The sequence below is a fragment of the Canis lupus genome, chromosome 5 (assembly GCF_048164855.1).
Source record: "Canis lupus baileyi chromosome 5, mCanLup2.hap1, whole genome shotgun sequence".
Taxonomy (NCBI): domain Eukaryota; kingdom Metazoa; phylum Chordata; class Mammalia; order Carnivora; family Canidae; genus Canis; species Canis lupus.
This window is the reverse complement of record NC_132842.1, coordinates 16604007-16630928: the sequence shown is the minus strand read 5'-3', so window position 1 is coordinate 16630928 and position 26922 is coordinate 16604007. Positions and strand designations below refer to the sequence as shown.

General features: G+C 35.4%; 1 protein-coding gene and 1 pseudogene across 8 annotated transcripts in view; both read right to left on the bottom strand.

The window, feature by feature from the left end:
* ODAD2 (outer dynein arm docking complex subunit 2) overlaps positions 1–26922 on the bottom strand; it is a 234698-nt gene that overhangs the window by 105308 nt on the left and 102468 nt on the right. For all 8 annotated transcript variants that reach the window (XM_072825581.1, XM_072825578.1, XM_072825579.1 and 5 more), the window contains one exon: positions 24453–24567. In XM_072825581.1, the coding sequence (XP_072681682.1) occupies positions 24453–24567 (115 nt within the window). The remainder of the gene's footprint in view (positions 1–24452; positions 24568–26922) is intronic.
* On the bottom strand, positions 1538–24235 carry LOC140633091 (serine/threonine-protein phosphatase PP1-gamma catalytic subunit pseudogene; annotated as a pseudogene).

Below are 26922 nucleotides of genomic sequence, written 5' to 3'. Positions count from 1 at the left end.
ATAACATGACTTAAGAACAAAAATTTTTAACCAGAAGGGCTATAAAAATACTGTTTTATGCCATACAGAAACCATACAATGCATAATACAGTATTTGAAAAAGATTTAAAAATAGCACATTGCATATAAAAAATTCCAAAAATGCTACTTTCACATTAGAACAGCATGTCAGAGAAACCAAAACTGAACAGGCAAATCTTGTCCTAAAAGTATATTCATTACATCAAATGCTTTAAAAATTTTAAATACAACATATATACACAAGGAGAACAGGCTGTTTGTGTCGCTCTGTCACACAGTAAGATCCTTGTTCTGTTTCTAGGAGTTAACAAGTCCAACAGCTAAAAAAAATTTACTGATTTAGAACTACCTTCAACTTTCAAATGCAGTTCTTCAAAAATCAAGGTGAGGATATCAGTTATTACCTTTTCTTTTCATTCTAAACTGAAGTAAAAGTAAATTAATTTCAGGTAAAATAATTGATTCACTCCTCAGAGTATAGATTTGCATGGCTGAAAATGCATTGTACTTTGAGGGTAGCTCTATCAAATTAAATCACAAAAAAAAAAAACCAAAGAACAAATTTAATGGTTTTGATTTTCTCTACTTCCCAAGCCTAATTTATGATAATTTTCTTAAATATCACAGTTCTCTGTGATATCTTCCTATGTCCTGTGTTGATTCTGTTTTAGATACATTATTATATTAATAAGGAGGTCTAAATTGTGAGAAACCATTGTGTATCCTATTCAGAGGCTTAGAGAGTTAATTAAATGACATTCTTAAATGATGACTTTGAAAAAAGCATATAATTAGTACAAAAAGTTGAACAAATGTAAGTCAAATTATCATAAAATAGCTATTATATAAATATATGTGTGCATATATATGCATTTAATTTTTAATATTAGATATATATTTTTTTAAATAATGGCTTTAATTGTCATTTTGAATATATGGTAAGGGAAAGTGTACTTTAATTAAATATACATCATACCAGTGATGCTGGCAAGGCTGAGTTAATCCTAATATTGATAACTATAAAAAATATTTTGTACATGATAAGACAATGAGAGAAAAAAAGCAATCCCTTTGAAACAAAACTAAATATATATATATATATATATATATATATATATATATATATTCACAGTGGTTTGTATAAACAGTATGCACTTCATGACAAAAACATGTACAGATTGAGCACCCTAGGGCTCTCTATATCCTAAAGAAAATGAGCATTTACATTATTCATGGATTGAACTGAATTTTAAAAAGATCAATTGTACACTTACCCCTTAGGATAAAATGTTCTGGGTTGTACAACTTTAACACCATCATTAAAGTTGTTTGCAAAAGGAATACAGAATTAAAAAAACAAAACTTTTTTTCTTGGGAGTGGAGAGTCTTTCATTTGCTGTTATAACCAGCAAATACCATTCATTAACTCAAAAAATGGAAGAGGGGGCCCCCTAAACACTATTTGAGCAAGCTGACCAATATACATTACAGTTTTAAAAATGAAAGTTATATGCTCTATGTTACAAGTCCCAACTAGGCAGTGTCAGAATGACATCTATTTCTTTCTTTTTTTTTTTTTTTATGACATCTATTTCTTTGCTTGCTTTGTGATCATACCCCTTGGAGGTGTTATAGGTCACGTGGCATTTGGCTTCTTTTTCTCTGCAGGCTTTAAAATCTGAAAAGAACTCATTAGAGTCTCGACCACACTCATCATGGCACCTGCATTGTCAAAGTCTCCAAAATAATTGGGTGCAGGAAACAGAGTGACCAACTGCGTCTTTGCAAGAAATTCATATCCATCTTCAACCACCTGATGGGCTCTACATAGAAGATCCAAATCATGCTTATGGAGAAATTTTGCAACCACTTCTGCACCAAATGTGAAGGACACTCCTCTGTCATTTTCATCTCAGCCTAAGACATCTTTAAGGGGGTCAGACCAGAAAAGATTACAAAGAAGACCCTGATCTGGTACATCAGTTGGTCACGTAATTTGCCAAATCTGCTCCATAGATCAAAGATCTGGTGATAAACTTCTGTGACAGCAGAGTATCTTCTCATCGACGATGGCTGGTATCGGTAAACAGTTAAAGCAGTATTCATCATAAAATCCATAAATTCTATTGATGCTGGCACACTCATGTTTTCCTCTGAGAAGAAAGAATTCTCAAGATATTTGATTTTGTAAGCCAGTGAGGGGCATGTAGTCTCCGATGTCTGCTTCCCCTGTCCCCAAGGCACCGTTGCTTTCTGGTGGGAAAGTTGAAGCAAATCATAGTCTTGCCCGTGGATATCACCACTATTGTGAGTGGCGCTTCAAGGCCTAGTAGGATAGGCTGACTGAGAAGGATCTCTCAGGACTTTACGCACAGTCCTCGGATTTCATTCTCCTGTAGCTGGACATTCTTACCAGGCTTGGACCCTCTCACTTCCTGCAGCCATTGGATGATGCTGTTGATGTTGAGTTTATCCCCCCTAACTGCCCCGCTCTCTGCTTCCTCCTTCTCTCCTCACTGGAACCATGAGAAGCAATATTAGATATATTTACAACTTCTTCCCACTTGTACTCAATAACACACAGTTGTCAAGCAACTTCAGGTTAAAATCCAGTCAGATGCCTCTGAACAGTGAGTTGCAAGGACCACACTAAGAATGACAATTGAAACCATAATCTTGACAGGAAAAAAAAAAGTTTAACTACATGAAATACTATTTAAAAAAACCAAGAGTCTCTCATTTATGGAGAGACCATTTTCAAAAGGTTTACTTGTTTGGTCTATTACATCACATTTTTCTGTAAATATGTGGTTAATATCTCAGTTTGATAGATAAGAGTCTATTTAACTCATAACCAACCTGAAAAATAACATACTAATGGCAACTAATCTTCATTTTCATGAATGGTCTTCTAATATTTGAAGCCAGATATCTTGTCTACCTTATCTTCTGTGATGTGTACCTTTAATTTTCACATGAAATGACTTTCATGGGTCTCCTCTCTCTCTTTTATCAAAGTTTCTCTTAAAACACACCCAGCGTTTAACACAACATGGTCAGATGTGGTCTGACTAGAGGAGAGTGCATAGGAATTCCTATCTTCCATGAAATAGATACAGTATTTCTGCTAGTGTGGCCAATCACACCTACTATTTCAGCAGTTACATTGCCCTATTTGTTCACATTAAGCTTTGTCAGCCAAAATCCCTGTATCATTTCTAAGTGAATTATTATACAGCCAGTACTCCCACATCCTGCATTTATGGGATTTCCAGCTTCCTTTTATTGCATAAAATGGACTGAGCAATTTTCATATAAAAGAGAGAAGCTTTTAGATGTAAATTTCACTTTGTAAAAATGTATTTCTATGTAAAACTTAGAAAAACCAAGGGAACCATCTGGATATTTTGAGGTAAGTAATTTATCTAAGCATTCTTATGTTAAAAAAATTCCTTAGGAGAGGTAGAAAAAAATATTTTTTTGAGGCAGTAGTTCTCAAACTGTGTTTCACATTAGAATTCCAAGGGGGAATTTTTAACTTTCTCTAAGCTCAAGCTGGACCTCATACCAATTAAATCTAAGTGTATGGTGGTGGGAGTCAGCAACCATACATATCTCTAGATGACTCCAATATATACCAAAGTTTGAAAACTACTGGTTTAAGAGTGTAAGTCGTATAATGAGAACACATGGGGGGCACATCTAAGTTTCATCACTATTAGTTATAAAGCCTTGAGCAAGTTACATAACTTCACTTCAGTTTCATCATCTATGAAATGGAGCTAGTATTTACCTCCTGAAGGTTGTTAAAAGGATACATATAAAGCATATAACAAGGTGCCTGGCATATGATAATAGCTGTTACTAGTGTTATTTTTCTAATATTTTGAGAATGTATATGTTACCAATAGTTGGCACAACAAAATACCAACTTAAGGAATAAGCACATGAAATTTATTTTATTCCACATGTCATTCACCCTTATGAATATATTCAATATATATAACTCAAGTAGCAACATTTTTACTACATGTCAGTCCTGTTTTAAGAGCCAAATGGGAATGAGTTGTCAAAAAAATATGTCCTTGAGTATAATTAGATAATAAATTTGTTTATTTTATTAAAATCACTTTCATTCATGTATTCATTCATTTGGCAAATTAGGAGCCTCATAAATGTTAAGATACTATTTTATGTTGTGGAATTCAAAATAAATAATTTGGTTTCAGGCAGGGCAGCCCGGGTGGCTCAGCGGTTTTGCTTCAGCCCAGGGCATGATCTTGGAGACCCAGGATGGAGTCCCATGTCGGGCTCTTTGTATGGAGCCTACTTCTCCCTCTGCCTGTGTCTCTGCTTCTCTCTTTCTCTCTCTCTGAGTCTCTCATGAATTAATAAATAAAATCTAAAAAATAAAAATAAAAAAAATAATTTGGTTTCATATTATAATCATCTGGAGTGATCTTTTTGAAGATTTATTTATTTTAGAAAAAGAAAGAGAGCATACACATGTGGTGGAAGAAGTGGGGGGCAGAGAGAGAGAGAGAATCTCAAGCAGACTCCCTGCTGAGCATGGAGCCTGATCCCAGAACTCTGAGAATCATGACTTGAGCTGAAATCTAGAGTCAGACACTTAACTAAGTCACCCAGGTGCCCCCTGGAGTCATTTTTTTTTTTTTTAAATATGAATGCCTAGGCCATAGTCTCAATACATAGAATGGGGATGGGGCTCTTGCATGAGAATATATTTTTTTAAAGCTCTGAAGGTAATGTGCATCTAGAATAGAGAATGACTGATGTGCACAATTCAGACTGTGTTGCTATTACAAAGTCAGTACATGGATGATGATCTGAAATGCCCACATTTAGTTTAAGAATAGATGAGGGAGGGATCCCTTGGTGGCGCAGCGGTTTAGCGCCTGCCTTTGGCCCAGGGTGCGATCCTGGAGACCTGGGATCGAATCCCACGTCGGGCTCCCGGTGCATGGAGCCTGCTTCTCCCTCTGCCTGTGTCTCTGCCTCTCTCTCTCTCTCTCTGTGACTATCATAAATAAAATAATAATAATAATAATAATAATAATAATAATAATAATAATAGTAAAAGAATAGATGAGGGAGGGTGCTTCTGGAATCTTCTATAAGAATGAGAACAGTAGCAAAAATTGGCAAAAGTAATTTCTTTAGAACTCTAGAATATAATGAAAAGTTCATAATTCAGCATGTTTATGCAAGAAAAAAGGCTTGATCTCAGTAAGAACAATAAGTTTTGTGGCATTTAAAAACTTTCCCTATTCCCACCTCCCTCTCCCCAGCTTGATAGTAGCTAGAAACTATGTTATCTGAGAATACCTGTAGCCTAGCAGCCATAGGAGGAGAAGAATGTGTTTGGAGCTCCGCCTAAAGCTCTATCCCAACAGAACACTTGTGATTTGACTTTTTTTTTTAATTTATTTTTTATTGGTGTTCAATTTACTAACATACAGAATAACTCCCAGTGCCCGTCACCCATTCACTCCCACCCCCCACCCTTCTCCCCTTCTACCACCCCTAGTTCGTTTCCCAGAGTTAGCAGTCTTTACGTTCTGTCTCCCTTTCTGATATTTCCCGCACATTTCTTTTCCCTTCCCTTATATTCCCTTTCACTATTATTTATATTCCCCAAATGAATGAGAACATATAATGTTTGTCCTTCTCTGATTGACTTACTTCACTCAGCATAATACCCTCCAGTTCCATCCACGTTGAAGCAAATGGTGGGTATTTGTCATTTCTAATAGCTGAGTAATATTCCATTGTATACATAAACCACATCTTCTTTATCCATTCATCTTTCTTTGGACACCGAGGCTCCTTCCACAGTTTGGCTATCGTGGCCATTGCTGCTATAAACATCGGGGTGCAGGTGTCCCGGCGTTTCATTGCATTTGTATCTTTGGGGTAAATCCCCAACAGTGCAATTGCTGGGTCGTAGGGCAGGTATATTTTTAACTCTTTGAGGAACCTCCACACAGTTTTCCAGAGTGGCTGCACCAGTTCACATTCCCACCAACAGGGCAAGAGGGTTCCCTTTTCTCCGCATCCTCTCCAACATTTGTTGTTTCCTGCCTTGTTAATTTGCCCCATTCTCGCTGGTGTGAGGTGGTATCTCATTGTGGTTTTGATTTGTATTTCCCTGATGGCAAGTGATGCAGAGCATTTTCTCATGTGCATGTTGGTCATGTCTATGTCTTCCTCTGTGAGATTTCTGTTCATGTCTTTTGCCCATCTCATGATTGGATTGTTTGTTTCTTTGGTGTTGAGTTTAATAAGTTCTTTATAGATCTTGGAAACTAGCCCTTTATCTGATATGTCGTTTGCAAATATCTTCTCCCATTCTGTAGGTTGTCTTTAATGGCAAGTTCTAAGAAAAGCTCCAAAGCTTTGTCTTTACCTCAGGGCTTATTCATTAAGGAAAGCCCTATTCTCAAGGCGTGTCATAAAAACTATCAGTGGCAATTATTTAACATAAAACCTGTTTGATATGGTAATATCAGTTCATCAGTTCGGACAAATGAGAGGCAGGCCCAAACATAATTAAAAAGGAAAATTTTAAAAATGGGATGTCCATAGAGGGCTTTGAAAAACTCCAACATTTTTGTGGGGATCTGAAATGCCACATATAAGTGAAGGGCATGTGTATGGTCAGAAAATACCTGAGATGGCCCTAAATGCTCATCTCTGGCTGACTTTGAGGCTCTACACAAGCAGAAATAAAGGGTAAAGTTGCAAACTGTTGGAGTGTTCAATGTGTGCCATAAAGTATACACAGAACACCTCATTAAGGATGAGAAACCTACTGGTGAAAAGAATTTAAGGAAACTTCTGTTAACTCATTTGCTGACCAGTGAGGTAACTGAGCAGAAATCTCAGTGGCCATACTGACAAAGAATACAGACATTATAGAATTAGTACAAGAAAGTAACTAACAAAGAAACAAAAGCAAAAACAGCAACACATAGCAAAAATACAACCCCTGAGAAGGAGGAAATCTGATTTCCAGAGTTTCTACATTGTATTATTTAAAATACTAAGTTCTTTCCAAAAAAAATTATGAGACATACAAAGAAAGGGGAATGTTTACCACAAAATATAACCAAAGAAAGAAATCAGTCAATAAAACTGGACCCTAAGGAAGCCCGTACCATCTTGGATTTAATAAAGGCTTTAAATCAGCTATTAAAAATAAGTTCCAGGAACTAAAGGAAACCATGCCTAAACAACTAAATTTGAGACCGTATCTCAGGAAGTAGAGAATATTAATAAAGGGATTGAAATTACATATAAAAAAGAATCATTAGAGGGCAGCCCAGGTGGCTCACCTGTTTAGCGCCGCCTTCAGCCCAGGGTGTGATCCTGGAGACCTGGGATCAAGTCCCACATCGGGCTCCCTGCATGGAGCCTGTTTCTCCCTCTGCCTCTCTCTCTCTCTCTCTCTGTCTGTCTCTCATGAATAAATAAATATACTCTTTAAAAAAAAGGAATCATTAGAAATTCTTCAGTTGAAAAGTACAGTAATTGAATTGGAATTCACTTCATGGGACCAATAGCAGATTTCAGCATGTAAAAGAGAGACTCAATGAACTTGATTTATTGAGACCCAATGAATCTGATAGGCCAATCAGACTATCCAGTCTTCAGAAACAAAAGAAAATGAAGAAAAATGAACATATCATCAGAGATCTATAAAACAGCATCAAGCATACCATTCTACATATATGGGAGTTTTGGAAGAAGAGGAGAGACACAAGGGGCCAAAAGAATATTTGAAGAAATAATGGCAATCACTTCTCGAATCTGATGAAAACCTTTAACCTATATATTCATGTATCTTAATGAATTCCAAGTAGGATAAACTAATATATAAACACCTAGACATGTCATAGTCAAATGGTGAAAGAGAATCTTGAAAGTTGTAAATTGTACTTGAAAACTATGTATGACTCATCATTTGAAAGGAAACCTCATTAATAGTAACAGCTGATTTCTCATCAGAAAGCATGGAGACACTATCAAGATGGTGGACTCAGAAGTTCCAGACACTTGCCCCCCATGGAAACATTAAATAAACAACCACAGACTAACTAATATAAACTGTATAGGAGCTCTGGAAACCAGTTCAGAGATCTATAGCAAAGAAGTAAGAAAAAGTCACAATAAAAACTTCAGGAAATTTCCTGGCATTTTTTTCTTTCTCTTGTCCCACCCTCTTCCAGGCAATGACACAGGAGGAAGCAGATCAACTCCCAGTTCCTTACCTTGGAAATTATCTGCAACACTCTGGCCTGCCTATGGGCTACCTCAGAGAGACTGGTTTCTATCTCACCTCACTCAGAGCTCAGACAGGAAATTGTGGCAGAGTTTGGACCTGAGGTGGCAAAAACTATGGAAGGCAGTGGCAGGTATTGTGGTGTGGGGGACTTTAGATTCACAGATACCTGGGGGCAAGAGATTACAAACAGAGGAATATAATAAAACATCTATGCCCCCAAAGAGAAGCTGGAGTGAGACTCTTTGATAAATTAAGATATTTAAACACAGCCATAATCACAGGGAAGTTTTTAAAAAGGATACACACAGGCCCAGATAGAACACATGCCCAGAAAAGACCTCTAAAGACCTTATAGCTTCACCCTGGGCTGATTCCAATAGAAATGACAGGATCTTGTTAACTAACTTTCCACTTTTCCAATGTGGAAAAACTAGGAAAGGTGGCTGTATTTTCATATGCCCACTTAAAAGATCACAACACATACCAAGAAACAAGGCAACACAGCTCATTCAAAGGAACAAAATATATCCTCAGAAACCATCTCCGAAGGAACAAATGTATCAGAATTATCAGGAAGGCTTTAAAACAATTGTCTTAAGTATCCCAAAGCTAAAGGAAAATACAAAGAATTAAAGGAAATAAGGAAAATGACATAGGAACAAAATGAGAATATGAACAAAGAGATATAATGAAAAAAAAAAAAAGGAACCAAATAGAAATTCTGGAATTGAAAAGTACAATAGCTAAATTGAAAATTTCACTAGAGATAAAAAAGAGACTCAACCAGGCAAAATAAAGAATCAGTGAACTTGAAGACAGGTCATTTGAAGTTACTGATTCTAAGCAGCAAAGGGGAGAGAGAGAGCCGGAGAGAGAGAGAGAGAGAGAGAGAGAGAGATCAATATAGGCATTATGAGAGTCACAGTAGAAAAAAAGAGAGAAAGGGACAGAGAGATTATTTCCAAACATTTAGTCTTGGAACATTGAAAAACTCACAGCTCATATCATGATCAATGATGAAAAGACTGAACATTGTCCAAGACTAAATATTTTAGGCCACAAACAGGACTAAATGTCCAGACTAAAGATTTTAGGCCACAAAACCAGTCTAAATTTTTTTCAAAGACTGGAATCATACAAAGTGTCTTTTCCAAACACAATAATTGAATGAAAACAGAAATAAACACCTGAAGGAAAACTGGAAAATTCACAAATATGTGGAAATTAAATAACACACTTTTAAATAACCAATGGGTTAAAGGAGAAACTATTTTCTATTTCCTATTTCCATCTATTTCCTAGAGGGAAAAAAAATAGCAAAACAATAGAGAATATAAATGAAACCAAGAGTTGGCTATTGAAAAAGATCAGTAAAATCGACCAATTGTTAGCTAGATTGACCAAGAAAAAAAAGAGATAAGACTCCAGTAATTTAGATCAGAAATAAAAGAAGGGACATAACAACCAATTCTAAAGAAATAAAAAAGATCAAAAAAGAATATTATGCATGGTTGTATGCAAACAAGTTGAATAACTTAGATGACATGAACAAATTTCTAGAAACACATAATCTAATAAGACTGGATTATGAAGAAATAGAAAATCAATATATCTATAATTAGGGAATTGAAACAGCAATCAAAAAGCTCATGACAAGTTAAAGCCCAGGACTAGATGGTGTTACTGGTGAATTTCACCAAACATTTAAAGAAGAATTAACAATAATCTTCCTGAAAGTCTTCCAAAGAATTAAAGAGCTAATATTCTCAACCTCAGTTTATGATTCTGATACCACAGCTAGACAGACACTATACAAAAAGAAAACCATAGACCAGTACTGTTTGTGAATATTGATGCTAAATTCTTGACAAAGTGCTGACAAGCCAAATTCAACAGGATTATACACCATGACAAAATGGGATTTACTCCTAAAGTGTATGGATGGTTCAACATAAGAAAATCAGTAAGTGTAATATACCACATTAAGAGAATGAAAGTAAAAATCCATAAGAACATGTCAATTCCTGCACAGGAAGCATTTAAACAAAATCAAATACCCTTACATGATTTTTTTTTTTAAGTCAACAAACTAGGAATAGAAGGAAATTATTTCAACATAAAGAAAGCCAGATAGGAAAAACTCACAGCTCCTATCATGATCAATGATGAAAACACTGAAAAATTTCCCTCCAAGGTCAAGAGCAACACAAGTATGCCTGTTTTTATCACTTCTATTTGACATAGTACTTAGGAAGTCCAATTCAAAAGAAAAAGAAATTTTATTTTTTTTAAAGATTTATTTATTTGAGAGAAAGAGAGTAAGAGAGAGTGTGTGAGTGGGGAAGGAGCAGAGAAAGGGAGAGAATCTCTAGTAGACTCCATGCTGAACATAGAGCCTCACAAGGGGTTTGATCTCATGCTCCTGAGATCATGACCTGAGCCAAAACCAAGTCGTTTAACCACTGTACCACACAGGCACCCCAAGAAAAAGAAATTTTAAGATCTAAATTGGAAAGGAAGAAAAAAATAATCTCTATTCACAAATGACATGATCCTATATGTAGAAAGCCCTAAATTCTGTAATAAACTGGTAGAACTAGTAACTGAATTCAGCAACATTGTAGGTTACAAAATCAATATGCAAAAATTAGTTGTGTTTGCACTGTACATTAACAATGAACAATGTGAAATGGAAATTGAGAAAACAGTGCCAATTAGAATAGCATCTAAAAGAATAAAATACTTAGGAATGAATTTTTAGCTTTGTACACTGGAAACTATAAAAGATTGGTAAAGAAATTAGACACAAATAAATGGAAAGACATCTTGTGTTCATAGATTGAAAGATTTAATATTGTTAAGATGGCATTGCTACCCGTAGTGATCTACAGATTCAATGTAATGAATGTATCAACATCCCAATACTTTTTCTTGCCAAAATAAATTAATTCATCCTAAAATCTATATGGAATCTCAAGAGACCCTGAACTGCCAAAATGATCTTGAAAAAGAAAAAGTTGGACTCCTTAGACTTCCTGATTTCAAAACTTACAACAAAGCTATGGTAATTAAAAGAGTGTGGTACTGACATATGAACAAACATGTAGACCAAGGGAATAGGATAAGAAACTCAGATATAAACCCTTGGCTATGTGGTGGAATGATTTTTGACAAGGCTGCCAAGACCATTCAATGGGGAAAGGACAGTTCTTCAACAAATAGTGTTGTGAAAACTGGATTCCACATGCAAAAAGAATTAAGTTGGACCCTTACCTTTTCTATATTAAAAATAATAATTTGGAATGGATTAAGGTCCTAATATAAGACCTGAACTATAAAAACCTAGACGCACTGGGTGTTATTCTATATGTTGGCAAATTGAACACCAATAAAAAATAAATTAAAAAAAAAACCTAGAAGAAAATAATCCAATGAAGCTAAAGTTTGAACAGGCTGAGTTTAGGTCTAGAAGTAGGATAATAAAAGTATTCCAGGCATGGGACCCAAATCCATTTCACTTCTTAAAAACAAGGGTACACAGGGGCTTCCACATTCATGAAAGGAGGCAGGAAAACACTACTAACTACTGTGTATGGCTACTTCTTGTGTAAATATGTGTGTCTAGAGAAACAGAGTGGTGTAACTTTGTGACTAGGAACATCAGTGAGATGTCTGTTGGAGGAGAGTGGGGATGGGCTAGATGGGTGATGGGTATTAAAGAGGGCACATGTTGTGATGAGCACTGGGTGTTGTATGTAAGTGATGCACCACTACTCTAGAAACCAATACTACACTACATGTTTTTTTTTTTTATATATGCTATCTTTTTTTTTAATTTTTTATTCATTTATGATAGTCACAGAGAGAGAGCGAGAGCGAGAGAGAGGCAGAGAGAGAAGCAGGCTCCATGCACCGGGAGCCTGATGTGGGATTCGATCCCGGATCTCCAGGATCGCGCCCTGGGCCAAAGGCAGGCGCCAAACCGCTGCGCCACCCAGGGATCCCTACTACACTACATGTTAACTAAAATTTAAATTTTTAAAAAATAGGCTATACCTTTGGTTGTAACTTTCCATTCTGTATATTACACCTCTGTCAATTCCATCCCCTCCTACACTAGCAACCTACATGGCAGCCCTTTTTGGAGGTAGCATCTGAGAAGTACATGGTAGGGGAGAGCAGCCCCAGAGCAGGGGAGGAATGTAGGTGAAAGCCACACATTTGACCTTAGATGGGGTGGTCCTTCCAGCTGCAGTCTGAAGATAAGCCGTTTAACACCCTCACTATTGTTTTGGTCCTTCATGAATCCACCACTTGAAAATGTGGCATATGGAAAAAAAAATATTTGTAAGACAATTCACTTTAATCTTTTAGGATTTGGGGAACTGGGAGCCAGATGAGTATACTTCAAACTGTTTGGTGACTTTAAAATGAGAGCAGACCCCAAATAGGCAGGCAGAACACAAACATGGATCCCATTTTAAGGAGCTTTCAGATTTAAAACAAAACGAAACTGTGTAGCCTGTTAGGCGCACCATTGGACAGCTATACATTTGACAGTCCAAACATGACCAAATCAAAGCTCATAAACCATGTTTATGGCAGTAGTCGTAGTATGAAACTACACCACTACACATGCCTTCTCTAGCTTCTCTTTGGCTTCCTGATTGGGCATGGGTCATTGGACAGCTGAAGGTAAACAGTGTGATGTCAGATTCCTGTGCTGTTTGATCAGCTGTGTTCTGTCACACCTGCAGTCAGGAAGCTGGCCTCATCCACACTCAGTGCTTGACATTCCTGGCTAAAATTGCCTAAACGTGTATTCCAACCTCACAGAAAGTAACTTTTTCTCTTCCCTTTTGGGGAATCATTCACAAATGTCTCTGATAAGCTACTCTGTTTGGAGGAGCTCCTTAGGCCACTGGGTTTGAAATTACTAGTGATTATTTTCCTCTAAGATCAAAATTCAGAACCAGACATTATTTTCTAAACAGCTAGCAAAATTAAGTTTAGGGAAGTGACAAAGCCAAATGATCTCATGGATATATTACTTATTTGGAGTATTCTTCCTAATTCTACAAGTGGGTTACAATACATGCAGAATAGTTATTCTAAAAATGAGAATACCTGTTTCCTATCTAATTCAAAAATGATGGCTATAATATAACACTTTAATACAAATTAGCCTGATAAAAAGGCAAATGAACATATCTGAACTTCCACTTTTTCTTATTAAAAACTTTTTAAAAATTAACGAAAAGAAACAGAATTAAGAAAATCAAATACTATCTTGCCAAACTGTGGAAGGAGCCTCGGTGTCCATCGAAAGATGAATGGATAAAGAAGCTGTGGTCTATGTATACAATGGAATATTACTCAGCCATTAGAAATGACAAATACCCACCATTTGCTTTGATGTGGATGGAATTGGAGGGTATTATGCCGAGTGAAGTAAGTCAATCAGAGAAGGACAAACATTATATGGTTTCACTCATTCGGGGAATATAAAAAATAGTGAAAGGGATTATAGGAGAAAGGAGAGAAAATGAGTGGGAAATATCTGTGAGGGTGACAAAACATGAGAGACTCCTAACTCTGGGAAACGAACAAGGGGTAGTGGAAGGGGAGGTGGGCAGGGGGTTGGGGTGACTGGGTGATGGGCACTGAGGAGGGCATTTGGCGGGATGAGCACTGGGTATTATACTATTTGTTAGCAAATCAAACTGCAATAAAAATATACAAAAAAATAACATAAAAATGCAACAATGTTTTAAGAAAGAAAATGGTTCTCATAAATGTTGGTGAAAGACAAGAAAATAATTAGAAGCAATGTACCAATTATATATTCTTTATATGAGTTTCTGTATCACAAATTTGAGTTGACGCTCTGCAGCAGAGTTTTGCTTCTTAAGAACAAAGAATTTAATACATGGATTTTTGCCAGACCCAGCTGTTGCATCACAAGTTTGTAATACTGAACACCTGTTCAACCACTGTTTTTCTCCCAAAAATGTGTTTGATCATGCAGCTTGAAAGGAATGGCTTTTCACTTCTATTTACAAATCTCTCAGACTTTTTACACAGTACTTTAATTGTCTGCAACCATACTTAGGGCTCATGAAATTTACTAAATAACATCACTATAGAGGTCATGAGGATCTCTATCCTTTTCAGCAAGCTTAATTGGAAAAAAAACAAGAAATTTTCCTTAAGCCTAACACACAAAAAAACTCTCACCTTACAATGGTACGCTGTTAAATAAAATGACTTAGAAAAATATGCAGTGGATTTTTTTGTGGTTATTTCAGTTCAGCTTTCTGTTCCTCAGTCTATCAAGGACTGATGAACAATGCTTATTTTCTGTCTTGGATATTCTTCCAAGTTTTATATATGACATAAAACAGGTTTGTATTTCACATTCTGATTTTCCGGTCATATAAAGAAGAAACAAAGAATTATTAAGCTTGCAAAACATACCTCTTTCATGTACCATATTTTCTTTACCACTGAGAAGCTATCAAAAACTATTACCGACTTTCTCAAAAATGAAGGAAAATGTTATGTTTTCTAATTGAGGTCTAGTGGTGCGAGTGTCAATCCTCCTTACTATGAAGATGTCACATTCCATTTGTTTTATGTCTCTAACAACTATAATGCAGCTGCAGTACAAAATCAGATTATGAATCTTTATTTGTCTCAAGGATCCCCCAAGTCAGTACCTTAGTACTTTGCTGCCTAGCTCATTCACTGATATGTCGCTTTAAATATTCCTTTGCAAGAAAAGATGCAATGTATTCACTAGAACTGATTTTCACATCTCATTTCCTTTACAGGTCTGAAAATGTGTTCTAATACACCTGGTGTTAAAAATATAAAAAGTGGATAACATCTGTTTTGAACAGTTGACATTTCACCATATCCACTCCACATGGACTCAAACATAGTGTGCTTAGGCTTCATGATGCCTGACAGACGTGGTAGGGACCCTGACATAGCATAAGCTGTCTGAAGGCTTGGCTTATGCTTTCTTCCCATTTATGTTGCTCTTAGCTATATTTGACAGCTGATTTCTGCAGCATTTCTGTCAGTGTTCTTAATCCAGACAAAGAAATTCTTTATTTCAAAATGGTGCTAAATCCTATCATTCATAAGTTAATAAGCTTAAATGACTTGCAAAGCATCTTATGTGGAAATTCTTTCTTAGAAAATAAAACACAATCTTTCCTAGAAAGTTGAGTCATTAACTTACCTGAATGGGGCTGGGGTGGGGAGGAGGAGGGAAGAACAGACCAAAGTATCTGGCAAGATCTCTTTAGTTCCTTAATTTTACTGCAAGCTGGAAGCCCTGCATAGTCAGAAAATGTTTCCTGCCTCTACTCTCCTTCAGAATTTATAATCTCATTAGAAAACTATTTTAATTCAAGTAAAAACAACAGAATATCCAAACTGCTACTTGAAAATGCTAAATTGAGGGCACCTGGGTGGTTCAGTGGTTGAGCACCTGCCTTTGGCTCAGGTCATGATCCCAGGGTCCTGGGATGGAATCCCACATCAGGCTCCCCACAGGGGGCCTGCTTCTCCCTCTACCTATGTCTCTGCCTCTCTGTGTGTCTCTCATGAATAAATAAATAAAATATAAGAAAAAAGAAAATGCTAAATTGAATATAATTGAGTAGGATAAATTTTGGATGGTGATGTTCAATAAAACATGAGACCCCAGAAGAGTTCCAGTACACATAACCTGTCTCCATGCATACAGACATTTACAAGTATCTTTATCCATATTATTTCAGCTAATCCAAAAGGCAGTTGATTGTAAAATGTGCAATTATATTTACATACCACCAAGGAAAACATTGCCCTTTAACCTATGATGCAATGTCAATTATAAAACATTTCCCTGAGCTACTATGTTTGTATCTCTACCATTAGGTCAAAGGTAACTTTACTTTCTCTAAGTGAAAGAACATTCTAGAAAGTCTCAACTATTTTGTTTAACCTCATTCTGTATTTTAACACTGGAAACAACTGCATAAATGTTATGCATTTATGTTAAGATTATTTAAAAAAGGCATACAAAATGTAATATGTACCTACAGAGGGTTGGCAAACAGTGCTAAATAATGCTGCTGAATTAATGAAGTTATCTGATTTGCCCAGAGATTAAATGAAATCACTGCTGACTTCTAATATAATATTAATTATATTAATATAATATGATTTTAACTTCTACCTTATTGTATTCGTGTATTGTCACAAAACTCTTTAAGGCAAAATGAAAATTTAAATGTAAGTGCTTAAGAAGTATAAATCCAGTCCATTTGCTAATTATTAATACTACAACATGTTCCTCTCAGGCATCGTTATATATTTGAGAGCTATCTTTCACACTTACTTAAAGCCAATGGAAGTGATGGAAGATGCTGTATCTCCTTAGGTATAATATGTGGATGAAATAGGAATAAAAAATTATTCATCCCTCAAGTTACTATGTCCTAGGTTGAAAATGGAATCAAAACCAAAACCAAATCTTTTCTATTTCTGATTTGTGATTAATTTTTGGTAAAAGAATTGAAAAAACAAAGAGCCCAACAATTCATGGATTTGAATTATTAATTAGGTTTAGTGTGAAAAAGGATTACTCAATAAACTATAAAAACATTGTTGAAAGCTTACTAAAATAAATACAGCAAGACCCAAATGTCTTTGTGTGGTTTACACTGTAATTACTTCAGAGTATAAATGGTTCAAAATTTGAAAATTCAATTACATGCATTTCATTTTCATTTAATTTTGTGAATTTTGAAAAGCATGTGGTTTTTTCTTTTTAAATTTTAGTTTTTTAGTCTCTCATTGAGGATGGCAAATACTGTTGGAAACAAAACACTGAAGGTAAAATTTTAAAGTTTCCCAAACTGAACAAGTGTCAAAGAGAGTTAAATAATGACAATTCTAAATGATTTTTAAAGCTTCTTTTTTTTAAACATACTCTGTCATTTAGAGCAGTTTTTGGTTGATAGCAAAATTGAGCAGAAGGTACTGAGGTTTCCCATAATGTCTGATCCCGCACATGCACAGCCCCCCATTATCAACACAGTGGTACCCCATTGTATGACAAATCGAAGATTTGAAATATTTGAAATATTCTCTCAAAGTGGCACACTAAATGATATTTTTTTAAGCTTGTAGCATTTACATTTTTGAGGTTCTCAAAGCTTAAAAGAGCCCTAAGACTTTAAGAAATCCCATATTTTCTGGAGCAATAGGGCTTTTCTTCACAAAGGAACTGTCCAGAAAAAGCTTCAAAATGAAAAGAAAACTGTAGAAACTTGTTTGTTGATGTGGGTGGCAGCTGTTTTGTGGTAGAACCATAGCACAGGATATGGGGTTAGAACTGGGTCATATCATAGGCTCAGTTACCATTCTAGTTATGTGATCTTCAGCAAGTGTTTAAATAATCTGACAACTTACTTTCCTCAGAAGCAAAAATAATTGTGCAGTTAATTGAGATGCTATATGCAAAAAGCTATAGGTTACATACATAAAATTAATTATGGTGAAAACAGTAAAATGACAATCTAGTGTGAAAAGAGTTAAGTAAAATGGAATCTGCTTTACAACACAAATCTGGATGAAGAGTTGAGAGTCCTAGAAGGACACATATTTGGGAATGACCGTGTTAACTAAAGAAGAAAATCTCTGGCCAAATTAATATGTGGGACCACACTTCCTCTTTTTTTGGTTATCATCTGCTTATTTTTCTTATCATTTTAAGTTTTTATTTAAATTCTAGTTTGTTAACATAGTGTAATATTAGTTTCAAAACACAGTGATATTAGGTACTTCCATACAACACCAAGTGTTCATCATAGCAAGTGTATTCCTTAATCCCCATCGTATCATTTTATTTATTTTTTTCATCATGGTAAGTATATTCTTTAATCCTAATCCTCTATTTCCTCTATCCTCTCCACCCATCTTCCTTCTGGTAACTATCAGTTTGTATTCTATAGTTAAGAATCTGTTTCTTAGTCTGTCTCGGTCTCTCTCTTTTCTCCTTTATTTAAGCTCATTTATTGCTTAAATTCCACATATGAGTAAAATCATATGGTATTTGCCTTTCTCTGACTGACTTATTTCACTTAGCATGATACTCTCTAGCTCCATACATGTTATTACAAATGGAAAGGTTTTATTCTTTTTCATGGCTGAGTAATAGTCCAGTGCATATATATATGTGTGTGTGTGTGTGTGTGTGTGTGTGTGTGTGTACCACATCTTCTTTATCCACTCATCAATGGATACTTGGGCTATTTCTAATAGTTTAGCTATTGTAAATAATTCTGCTATAAACATAGGGGTGCATGTATCCCTTTGAATTAGTGTTTTTGTATTTTTTGGATAAATACCAGTATTGTAATTACTGGATTATAAAGGAGTTGTATTTTTAATTTTTTGAGGAAAAATATTTTCCAGTTTTACACAGTGGCTGCAGTTTTCATTCCCACCAACAGTGTAAGAGGGTTCCTTTTTCTTCACATCCTGACCAATACCTGTTGTTTCTTGTGCTTTTAATGTTAGCCATCCAACAGGTATGAGGTTATATCTTATTGTAGTTTTGGTTTGCATTTCCCTGATGATGAGTAATATGGAGCATCTTTCCACATGTCTATTGGTCATCTGTGTCTTGGAAAAATGTCCATGTCTTCTGTCCATTTTTAAACTGGATTACTGTTTTGGAGGGTATTGAGTTGTATCATTTTTTTATACATTTTGTATACTAAACCTTTATAAGTTATATAATTTGCAAATATCTGCTCCCATTTAATAGATTGCCTTTTATTTTTGTTGATTTTTCCTTTGCTGTGCAGAAAATTTTTATTTTGATATAGTCCCAAAAGTTTATTTTTGTTTTTATTTTCCTTGCCTTAGGAGACATATCTAGAAAAATGTTGCTACAGCTGATGTCAGAGAGATTACTATGATTTTCTATCTCACATTTAGGTCTTTCATCCATTTTGAATTTGTTTTTGTATATGGTGTAAGAAAGTGGTCCAGTTTCATTTTTTTTCATGTTTTTAGAATAGCTCAAATTAAAATTTTTGTTTCACTAACTTCATTCTCCTTTAACACTGGAAATTTAAATGCGTAAATAAATTATGAAATGGCCATACAACAAAATACTATACAGCTAAGGAAACTAGACAGGGTATGGAAAGATATAGAGAGAATAAGAGAGGTATTCACAATTCATTGTTAAGGGAAAAACTCCAATCTAACTCTTAATCATGGTTATCCCCAAGTACTGAGATTACAGGTAATTTTTTTCCTTTGCTTTTATTTTTAATTAAAAAAACACTTTTTACTTGTAGGAGAAAACTCATAAAACTCCTTGTTTTTATTTACATTCTAAATTTTACAGAGTGAGGATGTAACCTATGTTATATAAAACTTCAGGTTTACAGCTCTTTGCAGGGGTGCCTTAAAAGACAACCCACCATTATTTGCATATCTTAGACTTGGGTTTTCCAAAACAACAGCCACTAGCTGCATATGGCTACTTAAATTTAATTTAAATAATTTAATTAACATAAAACTTAATATAATTAAAAATTCAATTCCTCATTCATACTAGTCATATTTCAAGGGCTCAATAGCCACAGGGGGCTTAATGGTTACCATATTTGAAGAGTACATTTCCATAATCACAGAAATTTCCATTAGATTGAGCTATCTTAAACCATAGATTGGGATCTGTATACACAATAAGATACGATTTTTCAATATTATGAATGTGCTTTCTTCTTTTTGCATTTCTGAGCACATGACCTCTTTCATACTCTATCCCTGAGGTATCCTTCTACCTTGGGAAGATAAGTTTTGTTCTATAAAGATGAAGGAGAGAGACCATACAATACTCATTTACCTTCTCATCATAGAAAATAGGATTTTTCAAAAAAACAAGAGCCTTGCAAATCCACCATCTTTGCCTGAAATCATGGTCTTCTCATGTTTTGTAAAGTTACCATTTCTTAGTTGTCAAAGTTAAAATACAAAAACAAAAACTCAAACTCTCTCTTGATCACCTTCGCATAGCCAATACCAATCACACACCAATATCTGATTCTACTTTGCAATTCTTTCTTTTTCTTTTTCTTTCTTTTTTTTTTTTTTTTTTTTTTTTTTTTTTTTTTTTTTAGAGAAAGAGAGTAGGGGAGAGGTAGAAGGAGATAGAGAGAGAATCTTAAGCAGGCTCCATGCCCAGCATGGTTGATCTCACAACTCTGAGATCATAACTTGAGCTGGAATCAAAAGATGCTCAACCACTTGAACCACCCAAGTGCCCCTGCAATTATTTCTGTACTGACTCTTCTCTTTGCCCACACTGCCACTGTGTCAGGTCAGATTCTAATTATTTTCACCCGAACCACTGCACAAGCCTAATTAATCACCTACTCATATTTTCTAATTAACCAATCTGCTCACATCACATCCTTATTTAAAATTCCTCAAATGTTTGTGTTGCCTAAATGATAGTGCATACAGAGGAGTGTAGTTCTTGGTAAGAGTAGTGAACAAGCAGGGATGCCTGGGTGGCTTAGTGGTTGAGCATCTGCCTTCTGATCGGGGGGTGATCCCAGGGTTCTGGGATTGAGTCCCACATTGGGGTCCCTGCATGAGCCTGCTTCTCCCTCTGCCTATGTCTCTTTCTTCTCTCTGTGTCTCTCATTAATAAATAAATGAATTTTTTTTAAAGAGTAGTGAACAAGCAGAGATCATGCATCTGCTCTTTCCTCAGGAGTGATAAGATGGGGGCTGAGGTTTCCTTGAGAAAAATTCAAAGACACTAAAGTGGTAGGAATAGATAATGCGCAGGGAAGATTCAATAGAAATGGAAAAGTAGGAGCTCTTTATGGAGGCTTGGATCCAATGTAGGACTTGGGGCCAGGGGCTAAAAGACAAGCATGATGGGTTGTGTTTAGTTTGAGTGTGGTTCAGTTTAGGTTGCTAGAATAGTCAGATATTCAGGACAGAAATCCTGGGCAGGAATGATGAAAATGAAAATACTGGTATGTCTCTTACAGAATGTCTTATTACAGATAATAAGATAAATAGGCAAATTTGTAATTAAAATCCATGAGAATAAAGGACATAATTTACACATACAGCACTATGTAGAACTGTTAATCTATATACAAAATGGTATCTCATCATAAAACAAAATTAAATTCTGTATTTAAGTTTATATTTTTGGTGATGATTGGGAATGAACCAGTATCCAGAGCATCCTTCTCTGGGAAAAGTAAAGACTTTTAATATGTGTTTACCTGTTACTTTACACTACCTAATACATTTTTTTAAATTTTTAAAAAATTTTTTAAAATTTATTTATGATAGTCACAGAGAGAGAAAGAGAGGCAGAGACATAGGCAGAGGGAGAAGCAGGCTCCATGCACCGGGAGCCCGATGTGGGATTCGATCCCGGGTCTCCAGGATCGCGCCCTGGGCCAAAGGCAGGCGCCAAACCGCTGTGCCACCCAGGGATCCCCCTAATACATTTTTTTTTTATTTGTTTATGATAGTCACAGAGAGAGAGAGAGGCAGAGACACAGGCAGAGGGAGAAGCAGGCTCCATGCACCGGGAGCCCGACGTGGGATTCGATCCCGGGTCTCCAGGATCGCGCCCTGGGCCAAAGGCAGGCGCCAAACCGCTGCGCCACCCAGGGATCCCCATTTTTTGAATCATCTAGTAATTTAGATTCAGATTGCTACTGTGATAATATTATCTGCCTTTATTTTATTTTATGTCATTAATTTTAAATTCTTTCTTAGAAATTTTCTAAAATTTGAGAGACATATTATCAACAAAAATTTATATTTACCTATAAATTCCAGTGAGTTATTTGCTTATTATTGTTTCTATAACAAATGCTATTCTCTTTTTAAAGAATGTTTTGTTTTGCTGGAAAATAGCCTAAGTTGTTGGGGTTTTGTTCCAGAAAAGGTTTATGGGGAATAAGCTTCCTGAGTCTTGACATTTCTGAAAGAAAAATGTCTTTATTCTGTCCTTACTCTATACTCACTTGAATGCTAGTTTTTATAGGATATAGAATTCCAGGATAAAAATGCTTTCCTCTAAAGACAGTGAAGGATTTGTTCCATTTTCTTTTACAATTTATTGTGAATGATGTTAAGTCTAATACTGGAGTGATCCTTGTTCTTATGTAATTTTTTCCCTTCCTCTAATTTTCTGGAAATGTCCAATCTGAATTTATGTCAAGGTATAGATAACTGTCTTTGTTCTTCCTGCTTGGCACTAAGTGGATCTTTTCAATCTGAAGACTAGAATCTTTAACTCTTCACTTTACAGAATCTTCCCTCCATTTTTTAAATGATGATTTTTCTTTATTTCAATTGCTCTCTTTCCTTTTGTGTATTTTCTTGTGCTATATTTTCAAACTTTCCCCCATCACCAGCCTACTTTCTTTTTACTTTTACTTTGCATTCTTATTTACTAGACTTTATCTTTCAGATAATTACTCAATCAAAAAAAAAATTACTCAATCATATCTAGTATTTGTCTCTTCTATTAAATTTATTGTTTTGCCAAAACTATATATTTTTAAGATTTGTTTATGTATTTATTAGAGGGAGGAAAGGGCAGAGGGAGATGGAAAGGGAGGGAATCCTCAAGCAGATTCCCACTGAGCTTGGAACCTGACATGAGGCTTGATCCGAGGACTCTGAGATCATGACCTGAGCTGAAATCAAGAGCCAGATGTCCAACCAAGTAAGCCACCCAGATGCCACACCAAATCTATATTTAATCTCCAAAAAGCCTTTGTTAATCTATGAACATATCTTTTTTTTTAATATAACAGCCTTTTTGGGTATAGTATTCCCCTTGGGTCATTCTGAGGATATAAGTTTTTAAAATTTCATATTATATTCCTTATGTTATCTGTTTCCTCTGAAGTTAATTCTGCTTCTTAATACTGGCTTATCGATATCAAGGATATGTAGTTATATTTCCTTAGTGGACTCTTTCTTGATCCCTAAATGATCCCTAAATACTACCATTTACGTTTTACATTTAAAAAATTTTTGTGGACCTTAAAGAATAGGAATTATGTTATATATCTACTTCTGAAACTTGGTATTTTTGCTCAATATATTTATAAGATGTATTGATATTGATGAATACATTACTGAAATACATTTGTTTCTCACTACTGCGTTGTATGATCATAGTATCATCCTGTTGTTCATTTTCATGTAGGTTGACACTTGAGGTGTTTTTATCTTTATGTTTTATTACACTTATTTTGCTCTTATATAAAAAATAGCTCATTGACCAGTCTGTAATAGATTTCTTCTATTATCAATACACATCACAATTCACTTTTTACAAAAGATTATTTCTAGTCACAAATATTTACAATGATATTTAGAGTCATGTTAAATTTATTATAGGAGTAAAATCCTTTAGATTTTTTAAATCAAGCTGAAAAGAGATCTTTAAAGAAAATAATAAATTTACAAAAGAGCTAAAGAGTTCAGCCTTTTTTTTGTCATGTAAAAATTTTATTTATGGGTTTTATATCCAGTATTTATTGAAAGCTAAGAAAAGTGGGATTCATGAAATAATTTTACTTTATTTTAATTATTTTAATTGATGCTAATCCTTGGTTCTTTGTATTTTACTTTTTCAAAGTAACAAAGAACTTAACGATCTTTCACTGTCATATTTCAAGCTATATAAATAAGATAGAAGTAATTTTATGTTTCTTAAAGTAGTAGGTATATACAGACAATTTTCTTATCACCCAAGAGATAAGAACAGTCAACTTTTCTTCCTCTTGACTTACCTGACATACCTGTTTCAATTGCACCAGCCAGGTAGAACATGGTAAGCGCTGCCACCTGAGCCTAGTTTCATTTGGCATTTAAAAACTAACCAGGAAAAGACATTGCTCAAAAATTATTTTGGCACAAACATTCAGTACTCTTTTCTGCTAGATAAATCAGACCAAAAATAAGTCGAAAGCAACTAGTGACCTGTGATGACATTATTCAATATAATATTAGAGATTCAAGAAGGGATTGATTTGTAGTCTGTTCTTACCTTAGCGTTTTGGATGCAGGGACAGAGGGCCCAAGCTGCGCTGGCCTTCACATCTGGATGAGGATTTTTCAGCAGGGACCATAGCAAACGAACTCCATCTAATCGATCAATTATCCTAATGTGAGACCAAAAACAGAAGTATAAACTGTAATTAGTATTTAGGAATGAAACTTAAGTGGCCTATCTATCCACACAACTCTAATTATTTTTCTCCTTGTGACATTTGGCTTAGATTTTTTTTTTTTTTCAAAACTAACAACAGCCAGGGAGTCTGGGTGGCTCAGTGGGTTAAGCAGCCAAATCTTGGTTTCAGCTTGGTTTTAATCTCAGGGTCCTGAGTTCAGGCCCCATGTTGGGCTCCACCCTGGATGTGGAGCCTACTTAAAAAAAAACTTTAACAGCAGGAATAGAATGTGCTACTAAACTGTAAGCTCTCTGATTTCAGTTTTAAATTCATGACACAGAAAGCAAGCTCTGGGATAATTATGATTCACGCAAATGTAAAATCAAGCCATGTAATTTTTTAATGAGTTGTACACAGACTGTTACCTAAATGTCAAAATACTAGTTTCTTTTATATAGTAACATCTATATACTTTCCAAAACAAATATTTATGCCTGAAAACTGTGAAGTTACCTTTTTTATTTGGTCTACCCTTAATTGACTTACCTTACTATATGACATATTTTAAACTCTGCCAGTCCTAATCTAGCATTAGGAATTAAAATCATTACACCACAGTGCACCCTTTGTTAGGCATGGATAACACGTAACTTGTTTTCCATGTGCTCCCTTCTCAGCAAGACTAACATTGCAGACTGTGTTATAATTACTTAAACACACTGTAATCAAAATATCTTCATGACTAGCTGAAAAATGAATTATCATCAGAGTCATCTCTACACCATCTGTCTTCTGTTTATATATCAATCAGTCCAGGGAGCATAACCTTGCATTAAGGTCCATTGAGTACACTTGCAGTTGAGAAGATGGCCAAACAAAACTTAATATCCTTTACAAACATGGCTTTGTTCAGAAAGATATGTTAAACTCAGATGAAAAAAGATAAAGAACATCAAAACTCCTTTGATTTTTAATCTTGAGTAAAACACATGTAGTAGTTAGCCACAGACAGAATAAATACTACTAGTTTAGAAGACCATTCAAATTATCTCTTGAAAACTGACATAAAGACAACTACATATCATATTGGAGATGAGTTGGCCAGGAAAAAAAAATTATTTCAACTGGTCCAAATATGATACCAGGCTTGCATAACCTTATAAAATAGCTGGTAATGCAAACAGCCTGTAGTAAGATACAAATTGTCTCTTTAGAAAATGACTTTTAATAAGAAAGAAGCACACTGAGAAAGTATTTTAACACAAAGTTTAACTAAATAGCTTTCCAAACTGTAAAGCTCTCTGTCGATATCATGCTGAGAGAAAAGGTTTTATTTCTCAACTGATGGAAAATGTAAAGAAAGATACCAAGCACTTCATAATGAATGATTTACTTTACAAAATTAAACAATCTTACTGCCTTACATATGCCACTGAAAGCATAATTGATACTAATCCTTGGGTCTATTTTTTTCACATGCAATTAATTTCTCAGTGAACAATAGGTCTGTCCTACCCTCTTGCAAATGTAGCAGTAAAATTTGCATTGGTAATATTTAACTGGACAGTGCTGGACATAACTTGACATTAGAGCAGAAATCATTTGCATGGCACATCTTTTCAGGTTTCTTTTAAAGGGATAATTCGGTGTGTTCTGGACTCCCACCCCTCTGACAAAATTTCACAATTAGCTATAAAAATTCACTATTAATTATAAAACTACATCTATTGTCCCCAATCATCACCCAAAACCTTAGGCAATTAATTCATTAGCTGCTTAGTTGTAACAGATGAGGATTGTGGCTTCATCACTGGTGACTTAGAAGACTCAGCACAGGGGATCCCTGGGTGGTGCAGCGGTTTGGCGCCTGCCTTTGGCCCAGGGTGCAATTCTGGAGACCCGGGATCAAATCCCACGTCAGGCTCCCGGTGCATGGAGCCTGCTTCTCCCTCTGCCTGTGTCTCTGCCTCTCTCTCTCTCTCTCTGTATGACTATCATAAATTAAAAAAAAAAAGAAGACTCAGCACAGCACAGAGTAATAACCTTAGTGAGGGGAAACGTGATTGACACACATTTGCAAGCACAGGAACTAACAAAGTCAGGCGGTAGCAGACTGTAGGATTTAACTGGCCCTCCCAACTCCCTCATTCTCTGTATCAAGTTATTTACTGCTGATTTTTACTTCACAATAAGTCAAGTATCAGGGCGCCTGGATGGCTCAATTGGATGAGTGTCTGACTCTTGATTTTGGCTCAGGTCAAGATCTCAGGGTGATAAGATTGAGCCCAGGTCAGACCCACACTCAGCACAGTGTCTGTGAGTCTGCCTGAGATCTCCTCCCCCTTT